This window comes from Ranitomeya variabilis, chromosome 3, assembly GCF_051348905.1.
Source record: "Ranitomeya variabilis isolate aRanVar5 chromosome 3, aRanVar5.hap1, whole genome shotgun sequence".
In the NCBI taxonomy this organism is placed as follows: domain Eukaryota; kingdom Metazoa; phylum Chordata; class Amphibia; order Anura; family Dendrobatidae; genus Ranitomeya; species Ranitomeya variabilis.
This window is the reverse complement of record NC_135234.1, coordinates 23,366,476-23,394,304: the sequence shown is the minus strand read 5'-3', so window position 1 is coordinate 23,394,304 and position 27,829 is coordinate 23,366,476. Positions and strand designations below refer to the sequence as shown.

The following is a 27,829-nucleotide window of genomic DNA, read 5'->3' as shown; positions in this document are numbered from 1 at the left end:
TTGTGGATTCAGGTGCTGCCCTGAGTCTTATGGATCTGTCATTTGCCAAGCGCTGTGGTTTTGTTCTTGAGCCGTTGGTTAATCCTATCCCTCTGAGGGGTATTGATGCTACGCCATTGGCGGAAAATAAACCGCAGTTTTGGACACAGGTAACCATGTGCATGACTCCTGAACATCGGGAGGTGATTCGTTTTCTTGTTCTGCATAAAATGCATGATTTGGTCGTTTTGGGTTTGCCATGGTTACAGACTCATAATCCAGTCTTGGATTGGAAGGCAATGTCTGTGTCAAGTTGGGGCTGTCAGGGTATTCATGGTGATTCCCCGCCGGTGTCTATTGCTTCCTCTACTCCTTCGGAAGTTCCTGAGTATTTGTCTGATTATCAGGATGTGTTCAGCGAGTCCAGGTCCAGTGTTCTGCCTCCTCATAGGAACTGTGACTGTGCCATAGATTTGATTCCAGGTAGCAAATTTCCTAAGGGAAGACTATTTAATCTGTCTGTACCTGAGCATACCGCAATGCGTTCGTATATCAGGGAATCTCTGGAGAAGGGGCATATCCATCCTTCCTCTTCCCCTCTTGGTGCGGGATTTTTTTTTTGTGGCCAAGAAGGACGGATCTTTGAGACCTTGTATTGACTATCGGCTTTTGAATAAAATCACTGTTAAATTTCAGTATCCTTTGCCTCTGTTGTCAGACTTGTTTGCCCGAATTAAAGGTGCCAAGTGGTTCACCAAGATAGATCTTCGTGGTGCGTACAACCTTGTGCGCATTAAGCGAGGAGATGAATGGAAAACCGCGTTTAATACGCCCGAAGGTCATTTTGAGTACTTGGTGATGCCTTTTGGGCTCTCTAATGCTCCTTCAGTGTTTCAGTCCTTTATGCATGATATTTTCCGGAAGTATCTGGATAAATTTATGATCGTTTATCTGGATGATATTCTGTTTTTTTCTGATGACTGGGACTCGCATGTAGAGCAGGTCAGGATGGTGTTTCAGGTTTTGCGTGAGAATGCTTTATTTGTTAAGGGCTTAAAGTGTCTCTTTGGAGTACAGAAGGTTCCCTTTTTGGGGTTTATTTTTTCCCGTTCTGCGGTGGAGATGGACCCAGTCAAGGTCCGTGCTATTCATGATTGGACTCAACCCACGTCAGTTAAGAGTCTTCAGAAGTTCTTGGGTTTTGCTAACTTCTACCATCGTTTTATTGCTAATTTTTCTAGCATTGCTAAACCTTTGACGGATATGACCAAGAAAGGTTCTGATGTTGCTAACTGGGCTCCTGCAGCCGTGGAGGCTTTCCAGGAGTTGAAGCGCCGGTTTACTTCGGCGCCTGTTTTGTGCCAGCCTGATGTCTCACTTCCCTTTCAGGTTGAAGTGGATGCTTCTGAGATTGGGGCAGGGGCCGTTTTGTCGCAGAGAGGCCCTGGTTGCTCTGTGATGAGACCTTGTGCCTTTTTCTTGAGGAAGTTTTCGCCTGCTGAGCGGAATTATGATGTTGGCAATCGGGAGTTGTTGGCCATGAAGTGGGCATTTGAGGAGTGGCGTCATTGGCTCGAGGGTGCTAAGCATCGTGTGGTGGTCTTGACTGATCACAAAAATCTGATGTATCTCGAGTCTGCTAAACGCCTGAATCCTAGACAGGCCCGCTGGTCATTGTTTTTCTCCCGTTTTGACTTTGTGGTCTCGTAGTTACCAGGTTCAAAGAATGTGAAGGCTGATGCTCTTTCAAGGAGCTTTGTGCCTGACTCTCCGGGAGTCGCAGAACCAGTTGGTATTCTTAAAGAGGGAGTTATCTTGTCAGCCATTTCTCCGGATTTGCGACGTGTGTTGCAGAGATTTCAGGCTGGTAGACCTGACTCTTGTCCACCTGACAGACTGTTTGTTCCTGATAAGTGGACCAGCAGAGTCATTTCCGAGGTTCATTCCTTGGTGTTGGCAGGGCATCCGGGAATTTTTGGCACCAGAGATCTGGTGGCTAGGTCCTTTTGGTGGCCTTCCTTGTCACGGGATGTGTGGTCGTTTGTGCAGTCCTGTGGGACTTGTGCTCGAGCTAAGCCTTGCTGTTCGCGTGCCAGCGGGTTGCTCTTGCCCTTGCCTGTCCCGAAGAGGCCTTGGACACACATTTCCATGGATTTCATTTCAGATCTCCCGGTGTCTCAGGGCATGTCTGTCATCTGGGTGGTATGTGATCGCTTTTCTAAGATGGTCCATTTGGTACCTTTGCCTAAGCTGCCTTCCTCTTCCGATCTGGTTCCTGTGTTCTTTCAGAATGTGGTTCGTTTACACGGCATTCCTGAGAATATTGTGTCTGACAGAGGATCCCAGTTTGTTTCCAGGTTCTGGCGATCCTTTTGTGCTAGGATGGGCATTGAGTTGTCGTTTTCGTCTGCCTTTCATCCTCAGACTAATGGACAAACGGAGCGAACTAATCAGACTCTGGAGGCTTATTTGAGGTGTTTTGTTTCTGTGGATCAGAATGATTGGGTGACCTTCTTGCCGTTGGCTGAGTTTGCCCTTAATAATCGGGCTAGTTCCGCTACATTGGTTTCGCCATTTTTCTGCAACTCTGGTTTCCATCCTCGTTTTTCCTCGGGACATGTGGAGCCTTCTGACTGTCCTGGGGTAGATTCTGTGGTGGATAGGTTGCAGCAGATCTGGAATCATGTGGTGGACAACTTGAAGTTGTCACAAGAGAAGGCTCAGCGTTTTGCCAACCGCCGCCGCGGTGTGGGTCCCCGACTTCGTGTTGGGGATTTGGTATGGCTGTCTTCTCGATTTGTTCCTATGAAGGTCTCCTCTCCTAAATTTAAGCCTCGCTTCATCGGTCCTTACAAGATATTGGAAATCCTTAATCCTGTGTCCTTTCGCTTGGATCTTCCTGTGTCGTTTGCCATTCACAAAGTGTTCCATAGGTCTTTGTTGCGGCGGTACGTTGTACCTGTGGTTCCTTCTGCTGAGCCTCCTGCTCCGGTGTTGGTTGAGGGCGAGTTGGAGTACGTGGTGGAGAAGATCTTGGATTCTCGTCTCTCCAGGCGGAGGCTTCAGTATCTGGTCAAGTGGAAGGGCTATGGTCAGGAGGATAATTCCTGGGTGGTTGCCTCTGATGTGCATGCGGCCGATTTAGTTCGTGCCTTTCACGCTGCTCATCCTGATCGCCCTGGTGGTCTTGATGAGGGATCGGTGACCCCTCCTTAAGGGGGGGGTACTGTTGTGAATTAGACTTTTTGGCTCCCTCTTGTGGTCACTAGTGGTATGACTCTGGGATTGTCTTTTTTCTGTTTGGCACTCACCTGGGTCGTTAGTCCAGGGGTGTCGCTATATTAACTTCCTGGATCCTTAGTCCAGTGCCTGGCATCGTTGTAATCAGATCCTTCTGTTGCTCCTGTCTGCTGGTCCTGGCTCTTGCAAAATTAAGCTAAGTCTTGCTTCTTTGTTTTTTGAGTTACTTGCTTTGCTACTATTTTTGTCCAGCTTGTACTAAATGTGATTTCTGACCTTGCTGGAAGCTCTAGGGGGCTGGTGTTCTCCCCCCGGCCGTTAGACGGTTCGGGGGTTCTTGAATATCCAGCGTGGATATTTTAATAGGGTTTTTGCTGACCATATAAGTCATCTTACTATATTCTGCTATTAGCTAGTGGGCCTCTCTTTGCTAAATACCTAGCTCATTCTTATGTTTGTCTTTTCCTCTTACCTCACCGTTATTATTTGTTGGGGGCTTGTATCCAACTTTTGGGGTCTTTTCTCTGGAGGCAAGAAAGGTCTTTCTTTTCCCTTCTAGGGTTAGTTATTTCTCCGGCTGGCACGAGACGTCTAGAACCAACGTAGGCACGTTCCCCAGCTACTTCTATTTGTGGTGCTAGGATTAGATATATGGTCAGCCCAGTTACCACTGCCCTATGAGCTGTTTTTTTGTGTTTGCAGACTTGGTATTGATTCCTGAGACCCTCTGCCATTGGGGTCATAACAGGGGGCGCTACAAAAATATTATATGGTCACAGTCAGGGCTGGTTTTAGACAAAGTGGGGCCCTGGGCAAAAGTTTAAATTGGGGCCCCAAATGCTCACATATTGCACCATCACACAGAAACATTTCTGTTGAATTAACATGTGCTGAGTTCAGGCGGCTAAAAGAGCGTGAGCGACAATATTGAAGTTATTTGACGCTTGTTCCCGAGCTTCTTTACAGCGGCTGAGGAAGAATCATGGGGACAGGTAGTCTTCAATACAGTATAATTGTAGGATTAGTGGAACTCCTAAGGTGAACCCGGAGAACTGCGACAACGAACCTCCCAAGGGTGAGCTGACCAGGTAGACCACCCCCTAAGCAGGGAGCGTCAGGGGCAGACCCAAAGGAGACTATTGCCGCGAATGCTGATACGCGGGGACAGGACGTAGGAGAAGCACGAAGGCAGGAGAGGGAAAAGAGCAGGAAGCGGAGACTGGTGGTACAAGAGGGACTGTAACAAAACAGAGGAGGACGAAGGAAGGAAACTCAGGAGAGACTGGGAAACGGGAGAACAAGGAGCAGACTGGGACGGACGGAAGGCACACGGAAAGCGCTACTGCAGGGTACCGGCACAGGGAAGCACTGGAAACAAGACAGGGCAAAAATACAGGACTGAAAACAGGAAAGCTCAGGGAAGCAAGGGACCTGAAGCTAGCGTGAAGCACAATAGACAATCAGGCAAAGAGTAGGGGAGAGGCTACCTGATATAGGACGAGTAGCGCAGCACTTCTGGGTCAGGAAACCACCAGGATCTCGAAGGGGAGGAGCGGAGCGAGCAAAGACCAGCCTATGGGAGTGCACGTGCGCCGCTGGAGCAGGAAGGTGAAGTGCGCACGCGCCGCCACTGAGAACCAGGATCCAGCGAGGAGGCAGGAAGAGAAGAGACCAGGCGGCGCGCGGACAGCCCGGGAGCGCGCAGAGCCGGACACGCACGCCGGGAGCCGGAAGAAGACCCAGCAGAAGCGGCAGCAGCGGCGCGCCGGGACAGGTAAGTATGTAAAGAGCCAGATGGGGATGCGGGAGGCGTGACAATAATGCAGTCCAATATAGAATAATGCACTGCCCATGGTCCTTGATAAAGTAAACTGCAGCGCCCCTCATAGAGTATACTGCAGCCTCCTTCAGAGTACACTACAGCCCCCTCATGGAGTATACTGCAGCCTCCCTCATAGAGTATATTGTAGCCTCCCTCAGATTTTACTGCAGCCTCCCTCAGAGCATACTGCAGCCCCCTCAGAGTATAATGTAGTGCCTTCATAGAGCATAATGCAGCACGCAGAGTAGAATGCAGCCACACACACAATATAATGCAGCCCCCAGAGTAAAATACAGCCCCACACACAGTATAATGCAGCCCCCTCATAGAGTACAATGTAGTGCCCTCATAAAGCATAATGCAGCACCTCAATGTATAATGTAGCCCCCACTCCCTCGAGAATAATGCAGCCCCCCGAGTATAATGTGTCAGCCAGACAGAAACCAAATTCTACAAGACACAAATCCAGAAAGAGAGATAGAAGCATTATCCTGGAGGTTGGTTGTTACGCACCTGTCCTGAATCCAGTTTTTGCTGCCCTCATCCCGGTCCGCTGAACTCTATTGTGCCCCACATCGGTGTGACCCCATGTGTTCGTCTGCCTGGGCCTAAATAAGTACTTCCAAGACACACACTTGTGTCTTGCCATTAAGACTTTCTAGTTCTATCTGCTACCTGTTCTTGGTCTACCAGTATCTGATGCTTGTCCCCCTTCGGCTTCCAGAACATCTCCTCTGCCTACGACTTTTATAACTGCTTTTTATGACTTCTTCTACCTGTCTGAGGTCTTCCAGAACCCAACCTGATCACGTGTCCACCTGCAGCTTCCAGGATATCTCCTGTCTGCCTGTGGATTCATTGATCTCCGCTACCCATTTGAGGTCTTCCAGGATCTGACACGTTTCCACCTACAGCTTCAAGGATGTATCCTGTCCGCCTATGACCTCCAAGACCTCTGCTACCTGTCTAAGGTCTTCCAGATTGTTCCCAATCTTCCAGGACTTCTGTTATGTGTCCCCCTGCAGCTTCCAGGACATATCCTGTCTACTTGCAGCTTACACAAACTTTGCTACCTCTTTCTCTTTTTTCAGCGGTCTTCCACTACCTCTGCTACCTGTCTTTTTGGGACTGACCTGTCGGTCAGCAGCCTCCCGTATATACTATAGGTTTCCCACTCAGCTCCCTGCCGCACACCGACGAACGTGGCCCATGTACCCACCCGGTTCCTTGAGCTTTGAGGATCCACCTCACCTAGTGAGCCTAACATTGGCGTAACTTAGTGAGAAGTTGGGAGAGGTCTAAACGTGAGCATAGTTAGAAACAACACTGAATCAGAGCTATTGGTAGTACTGAGACTGCTGTTGGCTGGACAAGGTCGCCATGATACAGTGGTGGATTGTAAGGAGCCAACCTAGTGTGAAGCTTTAGTGAAGGAAGTCAGTCTCACATCATGGGTGCATCTGGAAAGGTAGCTGTCGGAGCCGGTGTTCTAGAAATACTAAAGAAGGATTCTGGTGATATGCAGATGTATGATTGTGAGATCATGATTTTGAAGAAATGTAAACGGCTGTCATGTATAACCATCTATATGAAAACTGTATCAATATAATCTGTGAACTACATCGAGTCTGATGCCGGTCTTCTCTTATGTCTTTCAAGGTTTACCTACCTCATTAACGGACTTCCTGTTATCTAAAGTGGCCTCTCCTACCTTGTTTGTCATCTTCACCGCACCACATCACCGGCTGCTGCCACCGGCCTCCAAGGGAGCAGTACAGATAGTATAGGGTAGGTAATAGTCACCAAATCAATGGCTCCTGCCACCGGCCTCCAAGGGAGCAGTACAGATAGTGTATGGTACATAATAGTCACCACATCACCGGCTGCTGCCACCGGCCTCCAAGGGAGCAGTACCGATAGTGTAGGGTAGCTAATAGTCACCACATCACCGGCTGCTGCCACCGGCCTCCAAGGGAGCAGTACAGATAGTATAGGGTAGGTAATAATCACCACATCACCGGCTCCTGCCATCGGCCTCCAAGGGAGCAGTACAGATAGTGTATGGTACATAATAGTCACCAAATCACCGGCTGCTGCCACCGGCCTCCAAGGGAGCAGTACCGATAGTGTAGGGTAGCTAATAGTCACCACATCACCGGCTGCTGCCACCGGCCTCCAAGGGAGCAGTACAGATAGTATAGGGTAGGTAATAATCACCACATCACTGGCTCCTGCCACCGGCCTCCAAGGGAGCAGTACAGATAGTGTAGGGTACATAATAGTCACCACATCACCGGCTGCTGCCACCGGCCTCCAAGGGAGCAGTACAGATAGTGTAGGGTAGCTAATAGTCACCACATCACAGGCTGCTGCCACCGGCCTCCAAGGGAGCAGTACAGATAGTATATGGTAGGTAATAGTCACCACATCACAGGCTGCTGCCGCTCATCTCCAAGGGAGCAGTACAGATAGTATATGGTAGGTAATAGTCACCACATCACCGGCTCCTGCCACCGGCCTCCAAGGGAGCAGTACAGATAGTGTAGGGTAGGTAATAGTCACATCACCGGCTCCTGCTGCCAGTCTCCAAGGGAGCAGTACAGATAGTATATGGTAGGTAATAGTCACCACATCACCGGCTCCTGCCACCGGCCTCCAAGGGAGCAGTACAGATAGTATAGGGTAGGTAATAGTCACGACATCACTGGCTCCTGCCACCGGCCTCCATGGGAGCAGTACAGATAGTGTATGGTACATCCTCTCTCCCCTCTGCACCAATCTGTCACTGTAAACTTGTTTACTGTAAACTATTTCTATACCTCTGTATGTAACCCCTTTCTCATGTACAGCACCATGGAATTAATGGTGCTATATAAATAAATAATAATAATAATAGTCACCACATCACGCGTGTCACTGGTTTTCAGGGTCTCCAAACCTTACTCGGTCAAACAAAACCTTACATGTACATCCTGATGGTTGAAGGGGCTCTCTCGGGTGTAAGAATGTCATTCCTCTACATGGTTAGCAACAAGATTGGTCTTACACTGTACGGCCCAAAAATTTAGATTCCCTTTGTGCAGAATATCTGTTATATGATGATAATTTTGAAAGATATATGGTTAAAGTCCTTTAACCTTGCGCTGTATTCCAGTAGTATCCTCTGGATAGGCGATATTCACTAGATCTGTGTATATCTGCCCTCTAGGACATTCACTGATCGCCAGATATTGGCACTTTTATTATCCCCATAAGAATGGAACAACTTTGCATGTGATTGACCGCTGCTTCAACCATTTCAACCATTGAATAATGCTGCTGCCTTCTAAAAGGGATAAAAGTGTCCCATTCTGGTGATCAGTGGGGGTCCTAAACTGTTGGATGCCCACCAACATAGAAGTTAACACCTGTCGATAGGTGATCATTTATTCCTAACGGAATACCCCTTTTAAAGGAAATCTGTCATCAGATTTTTGCTAGGCCATCTGAGAGCAGCATGATATAGGGCAGAAACCCTGATTCCAGCAATGTGTCATTTACTGGTTCGCTTACTGGAGTTTTAATAACATCACTGTTTTAACTGCTGCAGACCTAGCAGTCCTCTAAATGCTGAGCTCTGTATAACCTCGCCTACATCACTAATTGGCCACTTTATGTGTACACTGTGCAAAGGCAGAAAGTTGCCAGTCAGTGGTGGGGGCAGAAATTATGCATTGGGAGAACTACATGACAGCAGGTTTATTAGTCCTCTAGTGATAATCTCCTGCTGATAAAACTGTGATTTTAGTAAACCTACAGCAAGCAGCTAAGTAAGACACATCACTGGAACAAGGGTCTATGTATCTACATTATGCTGTTCTCTAATGAGGTGGCAAAAACCTGGTGACAGATTCCCTTTCAGTAGACATGAGCCCACAACACTATATGGTGCTTCAACATCCACTGATGGCCAGAAACCTGCGCGTTTAGGGGCTGTATGTAATAGCAAGGAGCTGACCCAAACATGGCACTTATAAAAGTGTCCATTGAGGAACCTCTCCACGTTCTACATGACCCACCATGGAGCGGTTACGTGAACACGTGTGTGTTTGTACCAGATGTTTATTCCTGGATGGTAGGAAACCAAGCGATAACATCTACACTACTCTAGACCACCAGGGTTATTATCATTAATCACTTAATTAATCACCTTCGATAGTCCGAGTGGTAAATTATCTGTTGGATCCCACATGTTAGGGTGAAAAGTCCTCAAGGACTTAGTGAGAATAGTATTTTATGGGCATTTATTCATTTGAACCGGCATTTTTTAATACTCCATTCCCCACTCCGGGGGTCTTACACCCAAGTCCACTGTTAACAGGTCAAGAGAAAGGGTTGTCTAATGAGATTCCCCAAAACACTCACACCACATTGTCATAAGCCAAGGATGTGTCCTTCAAAAATGGAAAGCCCCAACATTGTCATCCCCAGAACTGCGGGACCTTTATGTGTCATTGACACCCATTAATGAAAGAGAAATTAACATCTACAATACGTATATGAAAAGTACGCGTGAAAACACCGAACGTCACCCAATGATTCATCACCGGTGTAACGGACAAAACGTTCTAACATCTGTGTTTAGTGATGATAGGCTAGGAGCTGCTCTTCCCCAATCGCTGTGGTCTGCCGGCTGTTGGGAAGTTACCATTGTTCCTTATTGTGGGTGTAGATAGGAAGTTTCCTGTTTTCCGGCATATTGTTGTAAGAATTGTTTGGTAAAAAAAGTTTTGCAAATACATTACATTAGTTCAGAGCTGTATTCACAAATCTGCAAGCTTCACAGCTGAAATCGTACAGCATTCCTCAACTTCGATCTAACAGAGAAGAAATGTTTAAAGGGAATTTGTCACTAGGTTTTTGCCACCTATTCTGAAAGCAGCATGACGAAAAGACAGAGACTCTGATTCCAGCAATGTGTCACTTACTGGGCTGCTTGCTGTAGTTGTGATAAAAGCACAGTTTTCCCGGAAGGAGATTATCTGAAGAGGACTATGGGTTGGCAGCTTTTTACCTGTACACAGTGTAAAAAGAAAGGAGCCAATCGGTGGCGTGGGGGCGGGGTTATTCAGAGCTCAGCATTCAGAGCACTGCTAGTGATTTTATCAAAACTACATCAAGCAGCCCAGTAACTGATAGATCACTGGAAACAGGGTCTCGGCCTCTACATCATACTGCTCTCAGATGGGGAAACAAAAACCTAGTGACAGATTCCCTTCAATAGACAACTAACCTGTTGGAGCCCCGACTAACATGTCACTTCCAGATTTGGATTCTCCTTAATAATCACAACATTGAGTCTTCTTCCCAAAAGCCATATCAGTACCCCCCACCCCAAAGTTTGTCACAAAAGTGTTGGGTCTTAAACCTGTCCCCACAGCGTGTTAGGCATGGGTTTAACATGTATGTTTAGGATAGTATTTATGCAGTGTTTAGCCCTGTTATTATAGTTATGTGGTAGCTATATGACAGTAGTATTTATACACTGTATAGTCCTGTTATTAGAGGACTTTATGTACTGAATAGTTTTGTAGTAACTGTATGGTAGCATAATTTGTGCACAGTATGGTGGTAATTGGTAATGTAAAAGGCGGTATATTATTCTTGCAGTGTATGGCGTTGTTATTTTATGAACTGTATAGAAGTGTTACTTGACCAACGTATGGAGTTGTTATATGGGCACTGTACTGTATGTCGCTTATAATAAGTGAATGGTTACTTACAGTGGGTATGGAAAGTATTCACTCTGTTTCATTGCAGCCATTTGGTAACTTAAAAAAAGGTCATTTTTTTTCTCCTTAATGTACACTCTGCACCCCATCTTGACTGAACCCCCCCCCCCCCCAGAAATGTAGACATTTTTGCAAATTTATTAAAAAAGAAAACCTGTAATATCCCATGGTCATAATTATTCAGCCCCTTTGCTCAGTATTGAGGAGAAGCACCTTTAGAGCTAGTACAGCCATGAGTCTTCTCGGGAATGATACAAGTTTTTCACATCTGGATTTGGGGATCCTCGGCCATTCTTCCCTGCAGATCCTCTCCAGTTCCGTCAGGTTAAATGGTGAACGTTGGTGGACGCCATTTTCAGGTCTCTCCAGAGATGCTCATTTGGGTTTAGGTCAGGGCTCTGGCTGGGCCGGTCAAGAATGGTCACAGAGTTGTTCTGAAGCCACTGCTTGTTATTTTAGCTGTGTGCTTATCATTGTCTTGTTGGAAGGTGAACCTTCGGCCAAGTCTGAGGTCCAGAGCACTCTGGAAGAGGTTTTCATCCAGCATATCCCTGTACTTGGCCGCATTCATGTTTCCTTAAATGACAACCGGTCATCGTGTCCCTGCAGCTGAGTAACATCCCATAGCATGATGCTGCCACCACCATGTTTCACTGTTGGGATTGTATTGGGCAGGTGATGAGCAGTGCCTGGTTTTCTCCACACATACTGCTTAGAATTATCACCATAAAGATCTATCTTCATCTCATCAGACCAGAGAATCTTATTTCTCATAGTCTGGGAGTCCTTCATGTGCTTTTTAGCAAACTATGCGGCTTTCATATGTCTTGCACTGAGGAGAGGCTTCCGTCTGGCCACTCTGCCATAAAGGCCTGACTGGTGGAGGGCTGCAGTGATAGTTGTAACGCCATTGGGTTTATACCTTGTTTCTTCGGCGTTACTTTGCATGTCTCTGCTTTAACCCTTGCTCCTCTCCCCCTAATGTGCAGGGATACTGTTGTCTGCTACCTGTATGGATGCTGCTCAGTTCCCTGCCACCGCTGCATAGCTGTATATGTGCTGTGATGTCTTTGCTCTGCTGCATGACCACTCGCATGTGCGGTCTCTGGCTGCCGCTGTGGAAGCTAGCCACGGATTGCGAGGTCCTCTGCAGCTGGTGCATGACTTTCCACGTGTCTCCAGGCTAGCAGTCGCTGCCAGGTGCCCTAAGCCACAGTTCCTGTGCTATCTGTGCTGTAATGGTTTCTGTTTGTGCTTAGGGTGCGCCTACCCTGCTTTTATCAGGGTTTGAGTGTGCACCTGTGTTGCTTCCTCAGCCTGTCGCTGAGGGGCAGCATCTATATAAACTCCCTCTTTCTTGTTGGGCGTTGCCAGAGCATTGCATTGTGTTTCTGTGTCTTGCCTAATGAGTTAGGTATGCAGCTCCCGTTCTATCTGCAGTCTGTTCTGGGAAAGCTGATACCTGTCTACCGCCTGTTCTGGGGGCAGAGTACCCAGATACCACCTACTCTGGGGGCAGAATACCCAGATCCATTTGTATCTTGTTTTTTCCGCCTGTTCTGGGGGCAGAGTACCCAGATCCGCCTATCCTGGAGGCTGCATATCCAGTCCGTTTGTGTTTTTGGCCTGTTCTGGGGGCAGAGTACCCAGATCCGCCTGTCCTGGAGGCTGCATATCCAGTACCTGATCCTGCCTGAACTGTGTCCTTTGTGTCATGTTCCTGAAGCCCTTTTGTGTCTGACACCCCATACCCAGTGACTGTACTACTTTTAAAGATGGAGTCAGGAGTTCCTACTGAGCTCTTACTATTCTGTGCTCAGCCTGCTAACCCCATCTGGTCCAGGTCCAGTACGGCGGTGCTTGCACCATCACGCTTGAGTTCCTTCCTAGGTCCGATGCCCAGAGCCTGACGGCCGTAGCTTGGAACCTGAAGATCACCGCTACCTGGTCCTGTGCCATTCGAGTCCCAGCCTGTGTCCAATGTCCTGATGCCCTGGGCTGCCACGCCAGTGTCCCAGCTGATTACCTGGGCTGCCACTCCAGTGTCCCAGATGTCTGTCCTGTGTCCTATGACCCGATGTCCTGCTTTTGTCCTGACGTCCTTCCTGTGTCCGATGTCCTGGGCTGCCACGCCAGTGTCCCAACCGATGACCTGGGCTGCCACGCCAGTGTCCCAGATGTCTATCCAGTGTCCGATATCCTGCCTGTGTCCTGATGTCCTGCCTGTTTCCTGAGGTCCACCCTGTGACGACTTCCTTCCGGGATCGGTGTCTGATGTTCTCCTGCTGAGCCTGTGCTACGTCTGAGAGGCCGTTCTAGTAAGCCCGTGCCAGATGACCCTGGACTGCATCAACCCGTGATGACTCCTGCCATCGTCTGATGTCTGAGTCATGAACCCTTCCTAGACATGTGGTATCGGGATTCTGACATCATTATGTTTTGTTATGTTCTGAGCTTTCATTTAAGTAAACTTTGTTTCTTCATACCTGAAGTTGTGCGGTGTAGTCTAGTTCTGCATATCGACATCTTGTTCACATGCTCAGCTGCCACAGACCCTGCTCGCTGCCCTTCCCTAGTCTGGGTAGCTCCAGGTTACTCTATGTGGTCCAGTGAGTCCACATTGCGTTCCTTTTTGGGACGCTCCCCCACGCCGTCCTGGTCAGGCGACGTGGAGGCATTGGCTAGGCCGCTTGGTCTGCGGTCGCAGCCTGAACAATAGTTGACTTTGTGGAACTTTCTCCCATCTCCCTACTGTATCTCTGGAGCTCAGCCACAGTGATTTTGGGGTTCTTCTTTACCTCTCTCACCAAGGCTCTTCTCCCACGATTGCTCAGTTTGGCTGGATGGCCAGATCTAGGAAGACTTCTGGTGGTCCCAAACTTCTTCCATTTAAGGATTATGAGGCCACTGTGCTCTTAGGAACCTTCAGTACTACAGAAATTCTGTTGTAACCTTGGCCAGATATGTGCCTTGCCACAATTCTGTCTCTGAGCTCCTTGGTCAGTTCCTTTGACCTCATGATTCTCATTTGGTCTGACATGCACTGTGAGGTCTTATATAGACAGATGTGCGCCTTTCCAAATCAAGTCCTATCAGTTTCATTACACACAGCTGGACTCCAATGAAGGAATAGAACCATCTCAAGGAGGATCACAAGGAAATGGACAGCATGTGACTTAAATATGAGTGTCTGAGCAAAGGGTCGGAATACTTAGGACCATGTGATATTTCAGTTTTTCTTTTTTATTATATTTACCAAAATTTCTACATTTTTTTTAAGTCGAGATGGGGTGCAGAGTGTGCATTAATGTGAAAAAAAAAATGAGGGTCTGAATACTTTCTGTACCCACTGTATATAATGTATAACAGTACAGAGTATAGTTTAGAGTGACTACAGAAGGGTCTGAAATTCTGTGCTAAGGGTACTGTCACACAGTCACACTTTGATCGCTACGACCGTACGATTCGTGACGTTCTAGCGATATCCATACGATATCGCAGTGTCTGACACGCAGCAGCGATCAGGGACCCTGCTGAGAATCGTACGTCGTAGCAGATCGTATGGAACTTTCTTTCGTCGCTTGATCACCCGCTGACATCGCTGGATCGTTAACATATCATTCATTCTTTGAACTGAAATATCCTGCATGTCTATTGCTCCATTCCCTGACAGCAAGCAAGCTTGAATGGTAACATATCATTCATTCTTTGAACTGAAATATCCTGCATGTCTATTGCTCCATTCCCTGACAGCAAGCAAGCTTGAATGGTATCAGAGTCCTTCTACCTTCGGCATTGATTCCTGCTTATATCTATATTTGTTAGCCAGCTTGTTATGCAATTGTTTTTGTTTCTAGATATTTAATTCTCTTCTGCTTGTCCTTATGCCAAGAGTTCGCATAACTGTTTTTCAAAGGGGTTTATGATCCATGTAGACCTGGACATTTGTTTATCTGATCACTACATTTATTGTGCCCTGCTGTCTCAATTGAGTTAGATTGATTGGTAACGAGAGGGGGGAAGACCAAAAAAAAAAAAAAAGTGAGATCTAAGAGCTGGCCACCTATAAATGTAGATATAGCTTGGGGAAGCATTCATGCAGGGGGCATTCGTGCACTATTATTCGTGTACATTTTTTTTCAAAGTATTCAGCAGTTATAACATGGCAGTTAGACAGGGCAGGAGACAGGTAAGACAATCAAAATCTATTCCCTATTCAGTTGGCACACAGCAAATACTCACCATATGTATTTGTATAATCTATATCATGGCTGCTGCTTTCACACACAATCACCGCCCTTGCATCAACTCTTTACACTCCATCCATATTGGCCCCTCTGTCCTGGCCTCTCCTATGTATAGCACTCATGCTCTGTTCACATTGCTCAACAGTACAGATCCATTCAGTCCCACCATCCAACACAAGAGACGCTCTCACAAATCACTTAACCATCTGCTCACTCTTTCTATCCTCCTTCTCCTAGTTGCTGGAGACATCTCTCCGAACCCCGGCCCCCCATGTTATAGCCAGTCAAACCTCCCAACTGCTACACCCAGAAACCCCTCTAACCTTATTAATATTCCATGCATGCCTTCTGTCTCTTTCAATTGTGCTCTTTGGAATTCTCGCTCTGTGTGTAATAAACTCTCCTTCATTCATGACTTCTTCCTTTCTAACTCTCTTAATCTCCTGGCTCTTACTGAAACCTGGATCCAGCAGTCAGACACCACCGCTGCTGCTGCTCTCTCATTTGGTGGACTACACTTTTCTCATACCCCAAGATCAGACAACAGAGCAGGTGGAGGCGTTGGTCTGCTCCTTTCACCCAAATGTACCTTCCAAGTTATCCCCCAAGTACCCTCACTTGTATTCCCTTCCTTTGAGGTCCATGCTGTCAGATTCTACGTCCCCTTCTCCATGCGAGTGGCGGTGGTGTATCATCCTCCCGGCCCCTCTCACCAGTTCCTGGATCATTTTGCCACCTGGCTTCCACACTTTCTCTCTTATGACACCCCCACCCTCATCATGGGTGATTTCAATATCCCAATTGCTTCTCCCCTCTCCCCATCTGCTTCTCACCTTTTATCTCTAACCTCCTCTTTCGGCCTCTCGCAGCATACTAACTCTCCAACACATGATGATGGAAACTCCCTTGATTTGGTCTTCTCCCGGCTTTGCTCACTGGATGATTTCACAAACTCCCCTCTCCCGCTCTCTGACCACAACCTTCTTTCATTCTCTATCAAGAACTGCCATCCCGCTCAGGTCATCCCCACTTTCCACACTTATAGAAACATACAGGCCATTAACACCCAGAAACTTATGAAGAACTTGCAGTCTTCATTGGCCCCAATCTCCTCCATCTCTTGTCCTGATTCTGCTCTGAAGCATTACAACGAAACCCTGCAAAGTGCCCTGGAAGAAGCTGCACCTCCTATACATAGAACAACTCGGCACAGACGGCGACAACCGTGGCACACGCTGCAAACACGTTTCCTGCAGCGGTGCTCCAGGTGCGCCGAACGTCTGTGGAGAAAATCTAATCTGCCTGAAGATTTCATCCATTATAAGTTCATGTTAAAAACATACAACTCTGCCCTTCACCTCTCCAAACAAACCTATTTCAACACCCTCATCACCTCGCTGTCCAATAACCCTAAACGTCTCTTTGACACTTTCCGGTCCCTACTCAACCCAAGAGAGCAGGCCCCAACCACAGATCTCCACGCTGACGATCTGGCCAATTACTTCAAAGAAAAAATTGACCACATTCGACAGGAAATCATTTCCCAATCTCTTCATACCAAGCACTGTCCTCCCTCCCCCACTGCATCTAGTTCACTCTCTGACTTTGAACCAGTTACAGAAGAAGAAGTAAGCAGGCTCCTTGCATCTTCTCGCCCGACCACTTGCACCAGCGACCCCATTCCGTCGCATCTCCTCCAGTCCCTTTCCCCGGCTGTCACCTCTCACCTAACAAAAATATTCAACCTTTCCCTCACTTCCGGTATTTTTCCCTCCTCATTTAAGCATGCCATCATACATCCACTACTTAAAAAGCCCTCCCTCGATCAAAATTGTGCCGCTAATTATAGACCTGTCTCTAATCTTCCCTTCATCTCTAAACTCCTGGAACGCCTGGTCCACTCCCGTCTTACCCGCTATCTCTCAGATAATTCTCTTCTCGACCCTCTTCAATCTGGTTTCCGCTCTTTACACTCTACTGAAACTGCCCTCACTAAAGTCTCTAATGACCTACTAACAGCTAAATCTAATGGTCACTATTCCATGCTAATTCTCTTGGATCTCTCCGCAGCATTCGACACTGTGGATCATCAGCTCCTCCTCACTATGCTCCGCTCCATCGGCCTCAAGGACACCGTTCTCTCTTGGTTCTCCTCCTATCTCTCTGGCCGATCCTTCACTGTTTGTTTTGCTGGTTCCTCCTCCTCTCACCTTCCCCTTACTGTTGGGGTTCCTCAAGGATCAGTCCTAGGCCCCCTCCTCTTCTCTTTGTATACTGCCCCTATTGGACAAACAATCAGTAGATTTGGTTTCCAGTACCATCTCTATGCTGACGACACCCAATTATATACCTCTTCTCCTGTTATCACGCCGACCTTTTTAGAAAACACCAGTGATTGTCTTACCGCTGTCTCTAACATCATGTCCTCCCTCTATCTGAAACTGAACCTGTCAAAAACTGAACTCCTCGTGTTCTCTCCCTCTACAAACCTACCTTTGCCCGACATTGCCATCTCTGTGTGCGGTTCCACCATTACTCCAAAGCAACATGCCCGCTGCCTTGGAGTCATCCTTGATTCCGAGCTTTCATTCACCCCCCACATCCGATCACTGGCTCGCTCTTCTTATCTGCATCTCAAAAACATTTCCAGAATTCGCCCTTTTCTTACTTTCGACTCTGCAAAAACTCTTACTGTCTCACTTATTCATTCTCGTCTGGACTATTGTAACTCTCTACTAATTGGCCTACCTTTTACCAGACTCTCCCCGCTCCAATCTGTCCTGAATGCTGCTGCCAGGATCATATTCCTCGCCAACCGTTACACCGATGCCTCTACCTTGTGCCAGTCATTACACTGGCTACCCATCCAATCCAGAATCCAGTACAAAACTACTACCCTCATCCACAAAGCACTCCATGGCTCAGCACCACCCTACATCTCCTCTCTGGTCTCAGTCTACCAACCTACCCGTGCCCTCCGCTCTGCTAATGACCTCAGGTTAGCATCCTCAATAATCAGAACCTCCCACTCCCGTCTCCAAGACTTTACACGTGCGGCGCCGATTCTTTGGAATGCACTACCTAGGTTAATACAATTAATCCCCAATCCCCACAGTTTTAAGCGTGCACTAAAAACTCATTTGTTCAGATTGGCCTACCGCCTCAACGCATTAACCTAATTATCCCTGTGTGGCCTATTAATAAAAAACAACAACATAATCACGTTCCTCCATCATGTTCTCATACACTTTATGCAGTTAATAGCCTCTGTGTCTGTACTGTTACATACTTAGGCAGTTAACTGGTTCATGCAGCTTTACATGAACACCCGAGCCTTACACTATGGCTGGTCCAAATAACTAAAGCAATTGTTACCATCCACCTCTTGTGTCTCCCCTTTTCCTCATAGATTGTAAGCTTGCGAGCAGCAGGGCCCTCATTCCTCCTGGTATCTGTTTTGAACTGTGATTTCTGTTATGCTGTAATGTCTGTTGTCTGTATAAGTCCCCTCTATAAGTTGTAAAGCGCTGCGGAATATGTTGGCGCTATATAAATAAAATTATTATTATTTATTATTATTATTATCGTTGTGTGTGACAGCGATCCAGCGATGTGTTCGCTTGTAACCAGGGTAAACATCGGGTAACTAAGCGCAGGGCCGCGCTTAGTAACCCGATGTTTACCGTGGTTACCAGCGTAAAAGTAAAAAAAAACAAACAGTACATACTTACATTCCGGTGTCTGTCCTCCGGCGTCTCAGCTTCTCTGCACTGTGAGCGCCGGCCAGCCAGAAAGCGAGCACAGCGGTGACGTCTGACGTCACCGCTGTGCTTTCCGGCCGCTGTGCTTACACAGTGCAGAGAAGCTGAGACGCCGGAGGACAGACACCGGAATGTACGTAAGTATATACTGTTTGTTTTTTTAACGTTTACCCTGGTAACCAGGGTAAACATCGGGTTACTAAGCGCGGCCCTGCGCTTAGTTACCCGATGTTTACCCTGGTTACCCGGGGACTTCGGCATCGCTCCAGCGCCGTGATTGCAACGTGTGACCGCAGTCTACGACGCTGGAGCGATAATCGTACGACGCTGCGACGTCACTGATCGTGCCGTCGTAGCGACGAAAATTGCACTGTGTGACGGTACCCTAAGTTTCTTAAAAAATATGGCTGGGCTATAACGACATTTTATGATTGGAGTGACTATTATCTAAGACTTGTGGTTTAGGAACATTTGTAGCATCATATTTGGAAATATGAGTGATCAGAAAAAAGGAAGGAAGATCATGATGGTCAAAAACATCAAGGAGCCTCATGACTTCTGCCTTGTAATTTCCTAATGACCATGAGCAATGTCATGCCACTTCACAAAACTGGCACAAAATAAATTCAGCTTTATCCCTAGGAGTACAGGGTGGGTCAAGCAGTTTTAGTATGAGTTCCTGAAATCACAGTATAAAATAAAAAAAAAACACAAATCCATCCTCAGACTTGGATACGTCATCATTTCACAACTGTTGAGTCTGAGCCTGCCAATCGCCCGGTATGGAGAGGTCTCTTCGGCTCTTCCCTGCTCAGTTGTGCTCACATCCACCACTGTGCAAAGAAAATCTGTGAAAAACAGAGCCAGTCACAGCTACTATATCTGACTGGTCCTTCTTACACAGCTGTTGGGTTCTTTACAATGTAAAAGGGAAGACAGGAGCGCTAATCTCGCCCCTGTTCTGAGCTGCCATGTCTGTCACTTCTAGTGATGGGTCATTCACGAATGATCCAGTACAAAAGCCTCCAGCTCCTTTTTGTGACTGATGCGAGCCGACACCCCAGTGAGGGCCACTTATAGACTCTAAATGGCGCTCACCAGGGGTAAAATGATAATGTTTGGGAGCCTAAACACATGCCCATATGGAAGAAACCCTGCCCGCACAGGAGTTGGGACTTTTGGATCTTAAATGGATCCCTACTAAACATGTGTTCACCATAGAATGACACACAATTCCGATGAAATTAATGCATCTGAAACCCCCGATCACCCGATGCAAATACCCAGCCAACTTACAGTCAGCCAATGAAATTGATAAGTAGGCAGGGTTTCTTTTGGGTGAGTGAGGTTTAGGCCGGTGAACATTGCCATTTTACTCCAAGTGAGAGCCAGTCAGAGACTTTTGCCCATCATTCCCAACAGGGAGCCAGCTCTTTGTCTCAGATCGGTTGCGATCACCCCATCACTAGTGTGTGAGTAACAATGGAGGCCAATGTACACCCAGGGTGATTCATAGAAAAACACGCCTGTTCTGCTGAGAAATTTCTGGACCTGTAGTGTTGCATGAAGGCTAGGGTTTATGAAACTAATTCCCAGCAAAGTTTAAGCCCAAATTATATGATGAAATTAATTTCGGTAGTTGGAGCATGTGGTGTAGCACCAGCTGTTCCTGAACACAAGACGGGCACAACTTAAGCTGGCCATACACATTAGATGGTTGTTGGCCAAACAATGCAAAGGATGATTGTTTGTCCAATAGTCAGCTCAGCGGACTCACTTGCTCAGTGCTCCACCGTTCATCTATGAAAAAACTGCAGACAAACACCCAGAGATCGGTAGTCTGAAATCAGACATCCAAAATCGACATCATTCTCTACCATCAGTCGTCGGTGCCCACATACACAGTAGACCATAGGCAGACCTTTTAGATTCTGGTGATCTTGGTCGGCATTAGTCTAATGTGTATGAGGTCCTGTATACAGCCGCCAATATCTCCTATAATGGGTAGCTATTTAATTTTTCCACTATTATCCTGTACACATTTTTTTTGCATGGCCCATACGGTAATATTAGTGGTTGTGTTTTTCTTTTTCACGACAGAGACACCTAGTGGACTCTGCTAAACGGATAGGTCTTTGACATTAAAGTGAACCCGCATGTAAAAAAAAACATTATTAACCTGCAGATCTGGGGTTGATCGCTGATGACTAAGAATCAGGAATTTTAAAACTTCGAAATATGTAATAACTCCTATGTCTTGTAGACCTCTTGCCTAATCTTATTATGGAATATGCACCGATGAAGAAGTTTTTAACAATTTTGGAATAAACCATGATTTTATCTAATCGCATCTGCTGAATCCCCTACTACCTGAGAATTACTCCCAGTATGCAGGGCAGGAGAACAATTACACCCAGCATATAGGAAAGAAAAAGTGATACTTTGCAAAATTTTAGTGGTAAAAATGGAATTTTTTTTCTTCACCACCCAATAGTATAACATTCTGTGAAGCATCTGTGGTGTCAATATGATCACAGTAACCCTAGGTGAATTAAATGAGGGGTGTAGTTTATAAAATGGATGACTGGTGGGAGGCTAGTATGGCGCTCCTTCCCTTCCAAGCTTTGCAATGTACCTCAAAAATAGTATTGGCCTACTGGGGAGAAATTGCTTAGCAAATTGTTCTGTTTTCTCTTATTAACCCTTTTTTTAAATTTATAAATTGGGGCTAAAACAACATTGTAGTAGAAAAAAATAGTATTTTTTCAATTGTACAGCACAATGTTATACAATTTTATGAATCACTATAGAGTAAAAAAATCTTACTACACTACTAGATGTATTCCTCAAGAGGTGTAGTTTCCAAAATAGATTCACTTTGTGGGAGGTTTCTCCTGTTTTGGCATGTCAGGGGCCACTGAGGCGTCTTGTGGTAAAGAGCATAAAGTTCTACAAAACAGAAGTAGTGACATATTATTGGATGTTGTCAGTGTAACACACAGTCCCGGTCACCATTTTATCACTAATATTAATGGGAACTGATTGTCACATATTAGGGAAGATAAGACAAACAGCTTCTTAGTCTCTGTAACGTCTTATTCTACCTACTGAAAAAGTAGCTGGTGTCCACATTTGAGACAAACTGAGGAATGTACTCTGACTTTTGACCTAGCAGGTTGTCAAAGTCTAAGTCACTCAGGAATTGATGTTCCTTGATCTAAATTTGCTCCTCCTGGAAAAAGTAGGTCAAGTAATGCAGATATAGACAGAATGCTCCATATCGGAACCATTTATCTTAATCTAAACTAAAGACAAAACATCCAACATGAAAGAAATATACAGAAAACAGTATGGAGAACTAGAATGGATAGGTATAAAAAACAGCTGGTCCTGATGGACGTGATGAATATGTCCTAAATGTAATAAGTAAATATCAATACTATTATACATGTTACCTGTCCCAATTTTTTGTACAGAATAAGTTGTAAGCAGCTTAGTGATGAGGTTCTGAGCATGGGGAGGAGGTGCGGGATCACAGCCCCAAATTATGTCCCGTGATATAGAAAATTACAGAAAAATAAAACCTGTTTATTGGATTGTAATGTAAATCAAAGCTTCTGTCATGATCCAGGACGGGGGTTGCTTCCTCCCTGTCCTGGTCATGTCTGGGTTAATTTCATCCACCTCTCTTTGGTTCTGGGGCGGCTACTTTGTGCTGGCTCTGCCTGGGTCGGTGATAGTTCCGGTCCCTCGGCTAGAGCAGCTGACCTAGGTTTAACCTTGTGATTCTCCTGTCCCTCTCAGTCTGCTCCCTGTTTCGTGTCTACCCCACTTTCCCTGTGCCCCTGTTCTATGTCTTTGTTTATACTTAGCTTCCACATGCATGACTCAGCTCGGTTTATTGACTTGTCTTCCCGTCTTCTGATTGTATATCTCCCTGTACTCTCTGGCTTCTGACCCCCTGCTCAGTCTTGACATTGCTTTTCTCCTCATATTCTGGTATCTCCGATACTGGCTGGTTCCCGACCCTTGGCTAGTTACTTACCCCTCTTCCCCTCGGCTGTCGCACACCCCCACAGGTCTCCGGCGGCTGGGTCCTGGTTGGGCGCGCTCTCTTCCCCGGTTCAGGTCCCAACATCGGCACTCTCTCCTCCGGCCAGGTCGCGCTGCACGCTTGCAGCATCATTCCCTGTTCGTCTGCAGGTTCTCATTCCGTAAACCCATCTGTCAGAACCGTTGCTCCACAAAGTGATCACTGCCATTGCGACCTGAGCGATACGACATCCACACCACCTAGTAGTCACTGCCATATCGCGCCCTGTGTGACACATTCACGCCCCCTAGTGGTCACTGTCATATCGCATCCTGTTCGGCGCGACATTATCACCAACCCCTCAAATTTGTTTTGGGAAATCTGCTCACAGCTGTAGTATGAATTCGCTCCGCGCTTTGTCAGATCAGGTAACCAATCTGACGCAGATGATGCAAAATTTGTCTGTGAATCAGAGAGCCTTGGCGGCGTCCTACCAGCAGGTCCAAAGAGATTTGGCTGAAACAGTCAAATCTATTAGGACTCCATCTCCCTCGGCGGGCGGTAAAAATGCTGGTGTTTCCGAAGTTTCTTTGCCCTCCCATGAGCCCACTGTCAAACTCCCTGACACCTTTTCTGGGAAAAAGGGGAAATTTGGGGTATTTAGCAGTGGGTTGTAAACTATTGTTTTCACTCCATCCTCGGGTGATGAGGGTCAAAGAGTGGGGATAGTTATGTCTTTGCTTCGGGAGGGTCCACAGTCTTGGGCTTTCTTCCTACCCCCCGCCGCCCCTGAGAGAATGTCTGTTGATCTGTTCTTTGAAGCCCCTTTTTGAGTTAGTTATCCTGGGAAGCCTGGGGATCCAGTGGCCTCCCATTGATAGGGGGGTACTGTCATGATCCAGGATGGAGTTTGCTTCCTTCCCGTCCTGGTTATGTCTGGGTTAATTTCATCCATCTCTCTTTGGTTCTGGGGCAGCTACTTAGTGCTGTCTCTGCCTGGGTCCAGTGTCGGTGATAGTTCTGGTCCCTCAGCTAGAGCAGCTGACCTGTTTCGTGTCTGCCCTGCTTTCGCTGTGCCCCGTCCTACGTCTTTGTTTATGCTCGGTTTCCACATGCATGACTCGGCTTGGTTTATTGACTTGTCCTCCCGTCTTCTGATTGAGTACCTCCCTGTCCTCTCTGGCTTCTGACCCTCTGTTCGCTCTTGATGTTGCTTTTCGCCTCATCCTCTGGTATCTCCGCTCCCGGCTGGTTCCCGACTCCTGGCTAGTTCCTTACCCCTATTCTGTATCTTCCCCTCGGCTGTCGCACACCCCGGCAGGTCTCCGGCGGCTGAGTCCTAGTTGGGCGCGCTCTCTTCCCCAGTTCAGGTCGCAGATATCGGCGCTCTCTCCTCCGACCGGGTAGCGCTGCACGCTTGCAGGTTCGTCCCTCTTCCCCGGCAGGTTCTCGTTCCGTAGACCCATCTATCAGAGCGGCCGCGCCAAATAGTGGTCACTGCCATCGCGCCCTGTGTAGGAAGATAGACCAGACCGCGGGTACCTGCATGCTGGGTCCATAACTGAAATGGCTGCATCCTTTGTTCCCGGTGGGGAGCCTGAGGGAGACGGACTTTCCCCTGCTGCAGGAGGGAAGGAGGGGAGAGACAGAGCTTCCTGCTCACCCAGGAGAGTCGGGAAAGCGTGCGCAACTGCTGATAAAAGAGAAAAGCGCGCCAAAAGAGTCAGTCTGGCACCGGTACTGAGAAGTGCAGAGGGCAGCGCAGGAAGCAGCACGCAGAGTGGTGAGTGGCGCGCTCTGCATCCTCCGCCTGAGAGGACTGACTTGGCGACGGGTCATCTAGAAGTAGCCCCCGTTGCTAGCAGAGGGAGCCGTGCAGAACAGAGCCTTGCGGAGCCAAGCCATGCAGAGCAGAGACTTACAGAGCCAAGCCGTGCAGAGCAGAGTCTGGGGGTTGCAGCAGTCACAGAGAGTAGTGCTCTGGCCGAGAGCACCAGCGCTAAACAGACCAGTGTCACCCGCCGCCAACAGCAGGGACCAGGGAGAGCGGTACGAGCAGGGTGTGTCCAGTGACAGCCAAAGAATATCAGATGCTGTACACGATGTGACCGTGAGTACCCAAGTGAGACCACATATAAGACTGACAGCTGCACCCTGAAATGGACACACTATAGTTGTTCTGACCATTGTGACTGTACTACGTCATATTAGGAGCCACTTTGGGATCGTACAAGTCTGTGGCCCGTGCCTTTAATAGCCACATCTGTATATGGACAAGGGGCAGTGGAAGGTACCGGAGACTGACCACTGTCGCCAGAAGACAGACCATCGGTCCAGTGTTTTCCTGGAAAGGACACCGCGCCAGCTGTTGCCGGTGTTGCTGAGTTCGCAGCAGGAGCTGCAGTCTAAGGCTACGTTCACATTTGCGTTGTTGGGCGCAGCGTCGGCGACGCGACGCAACCAACAATGCATGTACACAACGCAGCGTTTTGCGACGCATGCGTTATCATAAGATCCTACAGATCGGCGCAGGGAAAACGCTACAAGTAGCGTCCCCTGCGCCCTGTCTTGTGCGTCTATATGACGCATGCGTCGTAAAACGCAGTACAACGCCTACCGGCGCATGTCCATGCGCCCCCCGTGTTAAAGATAGGGGCGCATGACGCATGCGTCGGTATGCGTCGACGACGCTGCGCCCAACAACGCAAATGTGAACGTAGCCTAAGGACTTCCTGACACAAATGTTAACGAACTGCCTTTATTTTGAACCGTTGTTCTTCACCTCAAGAATATCCTCTGACTTAATGTACTGTTTGTCTCCCCTGTATAACGCTTTGTCTCCCGACATCCTTTTCCCTTTATGGTGTCTAACCCTTTACCTCCCTGCATGGAGTAACGCTGTTAAATTAAATTATTACCTCTGTTAACCCTTGCTCTGCCTCCCGTCTGTCACTGCATCCCGCATTCCTACTAGCTTCCTACGCCTGTACGATACGACATCCACGCCACCTAGTGGTCACTGCCATATCGCGTCCTGTTCGGCGCGACAGTTTCAGATTAATACAGCATATAACTAAAACAATGTAACCAATCAGAGCAATGATAGGATTATTCTATTTATGAAGGCAATCCTTTCAAAAAGTTTCTTGAAACGGTACAGATCCCACAAGGAATTCATGCAGGATGATCCATATTGACCACCAGACAACAGATCTTCCATAGCCTTTCTTTAGAATGACCTCTGGGGCTATGTAATACGGATTGCTACAGTCATGGAACCAACAGAAGATAACGTGGAGAATTAGTGAATTGATTATTATGACAATTTCTTGCCATAAAACCACAATGACTGAACATAAAGTGGAAATTGGGGTGAATATTCATTTCTCTTATGTATCGGCACACGTGACTGTCGGCAGCAGCAAGAAATCTCCGGCTGACACTGTGCTCGCCAGAGACCAATGAATACTCACTGCTTTGTGCGCACACAGTCCCAGCGTGCAGAGCGGTGAGTATTCCGGCACCTGTGCTCTGCTTGTGAGGATGGGGCCAATCATACCAGGATGCCATTAAGAGACATGAATATGGCATGGAATGCAGTGAATATTTATTTCTCTTTAGCAGCGGGCACAGGAGTTAGCCCCCCTGCTCCGCCGAAACCGCTCCCCCACCTCCCCACCATAGCCAGAACCTGTACATCCGGACTATAAGACACCCCCCCATTTTCCTCCACATTTTTGGAGGAAAAAAGTGTGTCTTACAGTCCGAAAAATATGGTAAATGCTGTCAATGTATATAGAACAAATCATTTTTAAAATGCATTCCCTTTGGAAATGTTGCATCTAAAGGCAATATCCAATAAACTTCTCTCCTCAGACTTTTTTTGCTAGTTCCCACCACGTCTCGGATAGCTGAATTACTCCAGACCAAAAAACACAAAATATGTAAGGTCCCCTTTATGAACGCACAGAAAATGTTTTGTAGCTAGTTTTGTCTACTGTATGAGAATATACATTACACCTAGCACTTCCACAAATATGAAATCCCTAAATTGTCAGCCAATTGGAAATGGGACTAGAATGTTTCAAGAGACAGCATATTGCCGATTATTATACAGTAGCTTCTCTCGATTAGGCGTTTACTGATTCAAGCTACATGCGTGGAGACTCCCTGACCCTCTTCTCTTCCTATAATGCACCACATAGTCCTCCACATAGTATAATACACTCCTCATAGTCCTCCATACAGTATAATACACTCCCCATAGTCTCCATATAGTATAATGCACCCCCATAGTCTTCCATATAGTATAATACACTTCCCATAGTCTCCATATAGTATACTGCACTCCCCATAGGCCTCCATACAGTATAATGCACTCCCCATAGGCCTCCATATAGTATAATGTGCCCCATAGGCCTCCATGCAGTATAATGCACTCCCCATAGTCTTCCATATAGCATAATACACTCCCCATAGTCTCCATATTGTATAATGTGCCCCATAGGCCTCCATACAGTATAATTCACTCCCCATAGTGCTCCACATAGTATAATACACACCTAATAGTGCTCCATATAGTATAATGCACTCCTCATAGTCCTCCATATAGTATAATACACTCTCCATAGCCTCCATATAGTATAATCTGCCCCACAGTCCTCCATACAGTATAATACACACCCCATAGTCCTCTATACAGTATAATACACACCCCGTAGTCCACTAAACAGTACAATACACACCATAATACTCCATATAGAACAATGAAGCCCCACACAGGAGTACAAAGCAGCCCCATAAAATGTAATGCAGCCAGCCCCCATATAATGTAATGCAGCCCCATAGAATGTAATGCAGCCAGCCCCCATAAAATGCAACGCAGCCCCCCATAAAATGTAATGCAGCTAGGCCCCATAAAATGTAATGCAGCCAGCCCCCATAGAATGTAATGCAAAACTCACCTCTCCTCGCTC

At 47.1% G+C, this 27,829-nt stretch overlaps 1 protein-coding gene across 3 annotated transcripts in view; it reads right to left on the bottom strand.

The window, feature by feature from the left end:
• LOC143817901 (apovitellenin-1-like) overlaps positions 1 to 27,829 on the bottom strand; it is a 165,630-nt gene that overhangs the window by 119,704 nt on the left and 18,097 nt on the right. The window contains exon 1 of one of the 3 annotated variants that reach the window (XM_077299368.1): positions 22,866 to 23,054. The exons of the other annotated variants lie outside the window; for them this stretch is intronic. Within the exon in view, the coding sequence (XP_077155483.1) occupies positions 22,866 to 23,006 (141 nt within the window). The 5' untranslated portion in view covers positions 23,007 to 23,054. Of the gene's footprint in view, positions 1 to 22,865; positions 23,055 to 27,829 lie in introns of those variants that run through there. 3 annotated transcript variants of the gene reach the window in all.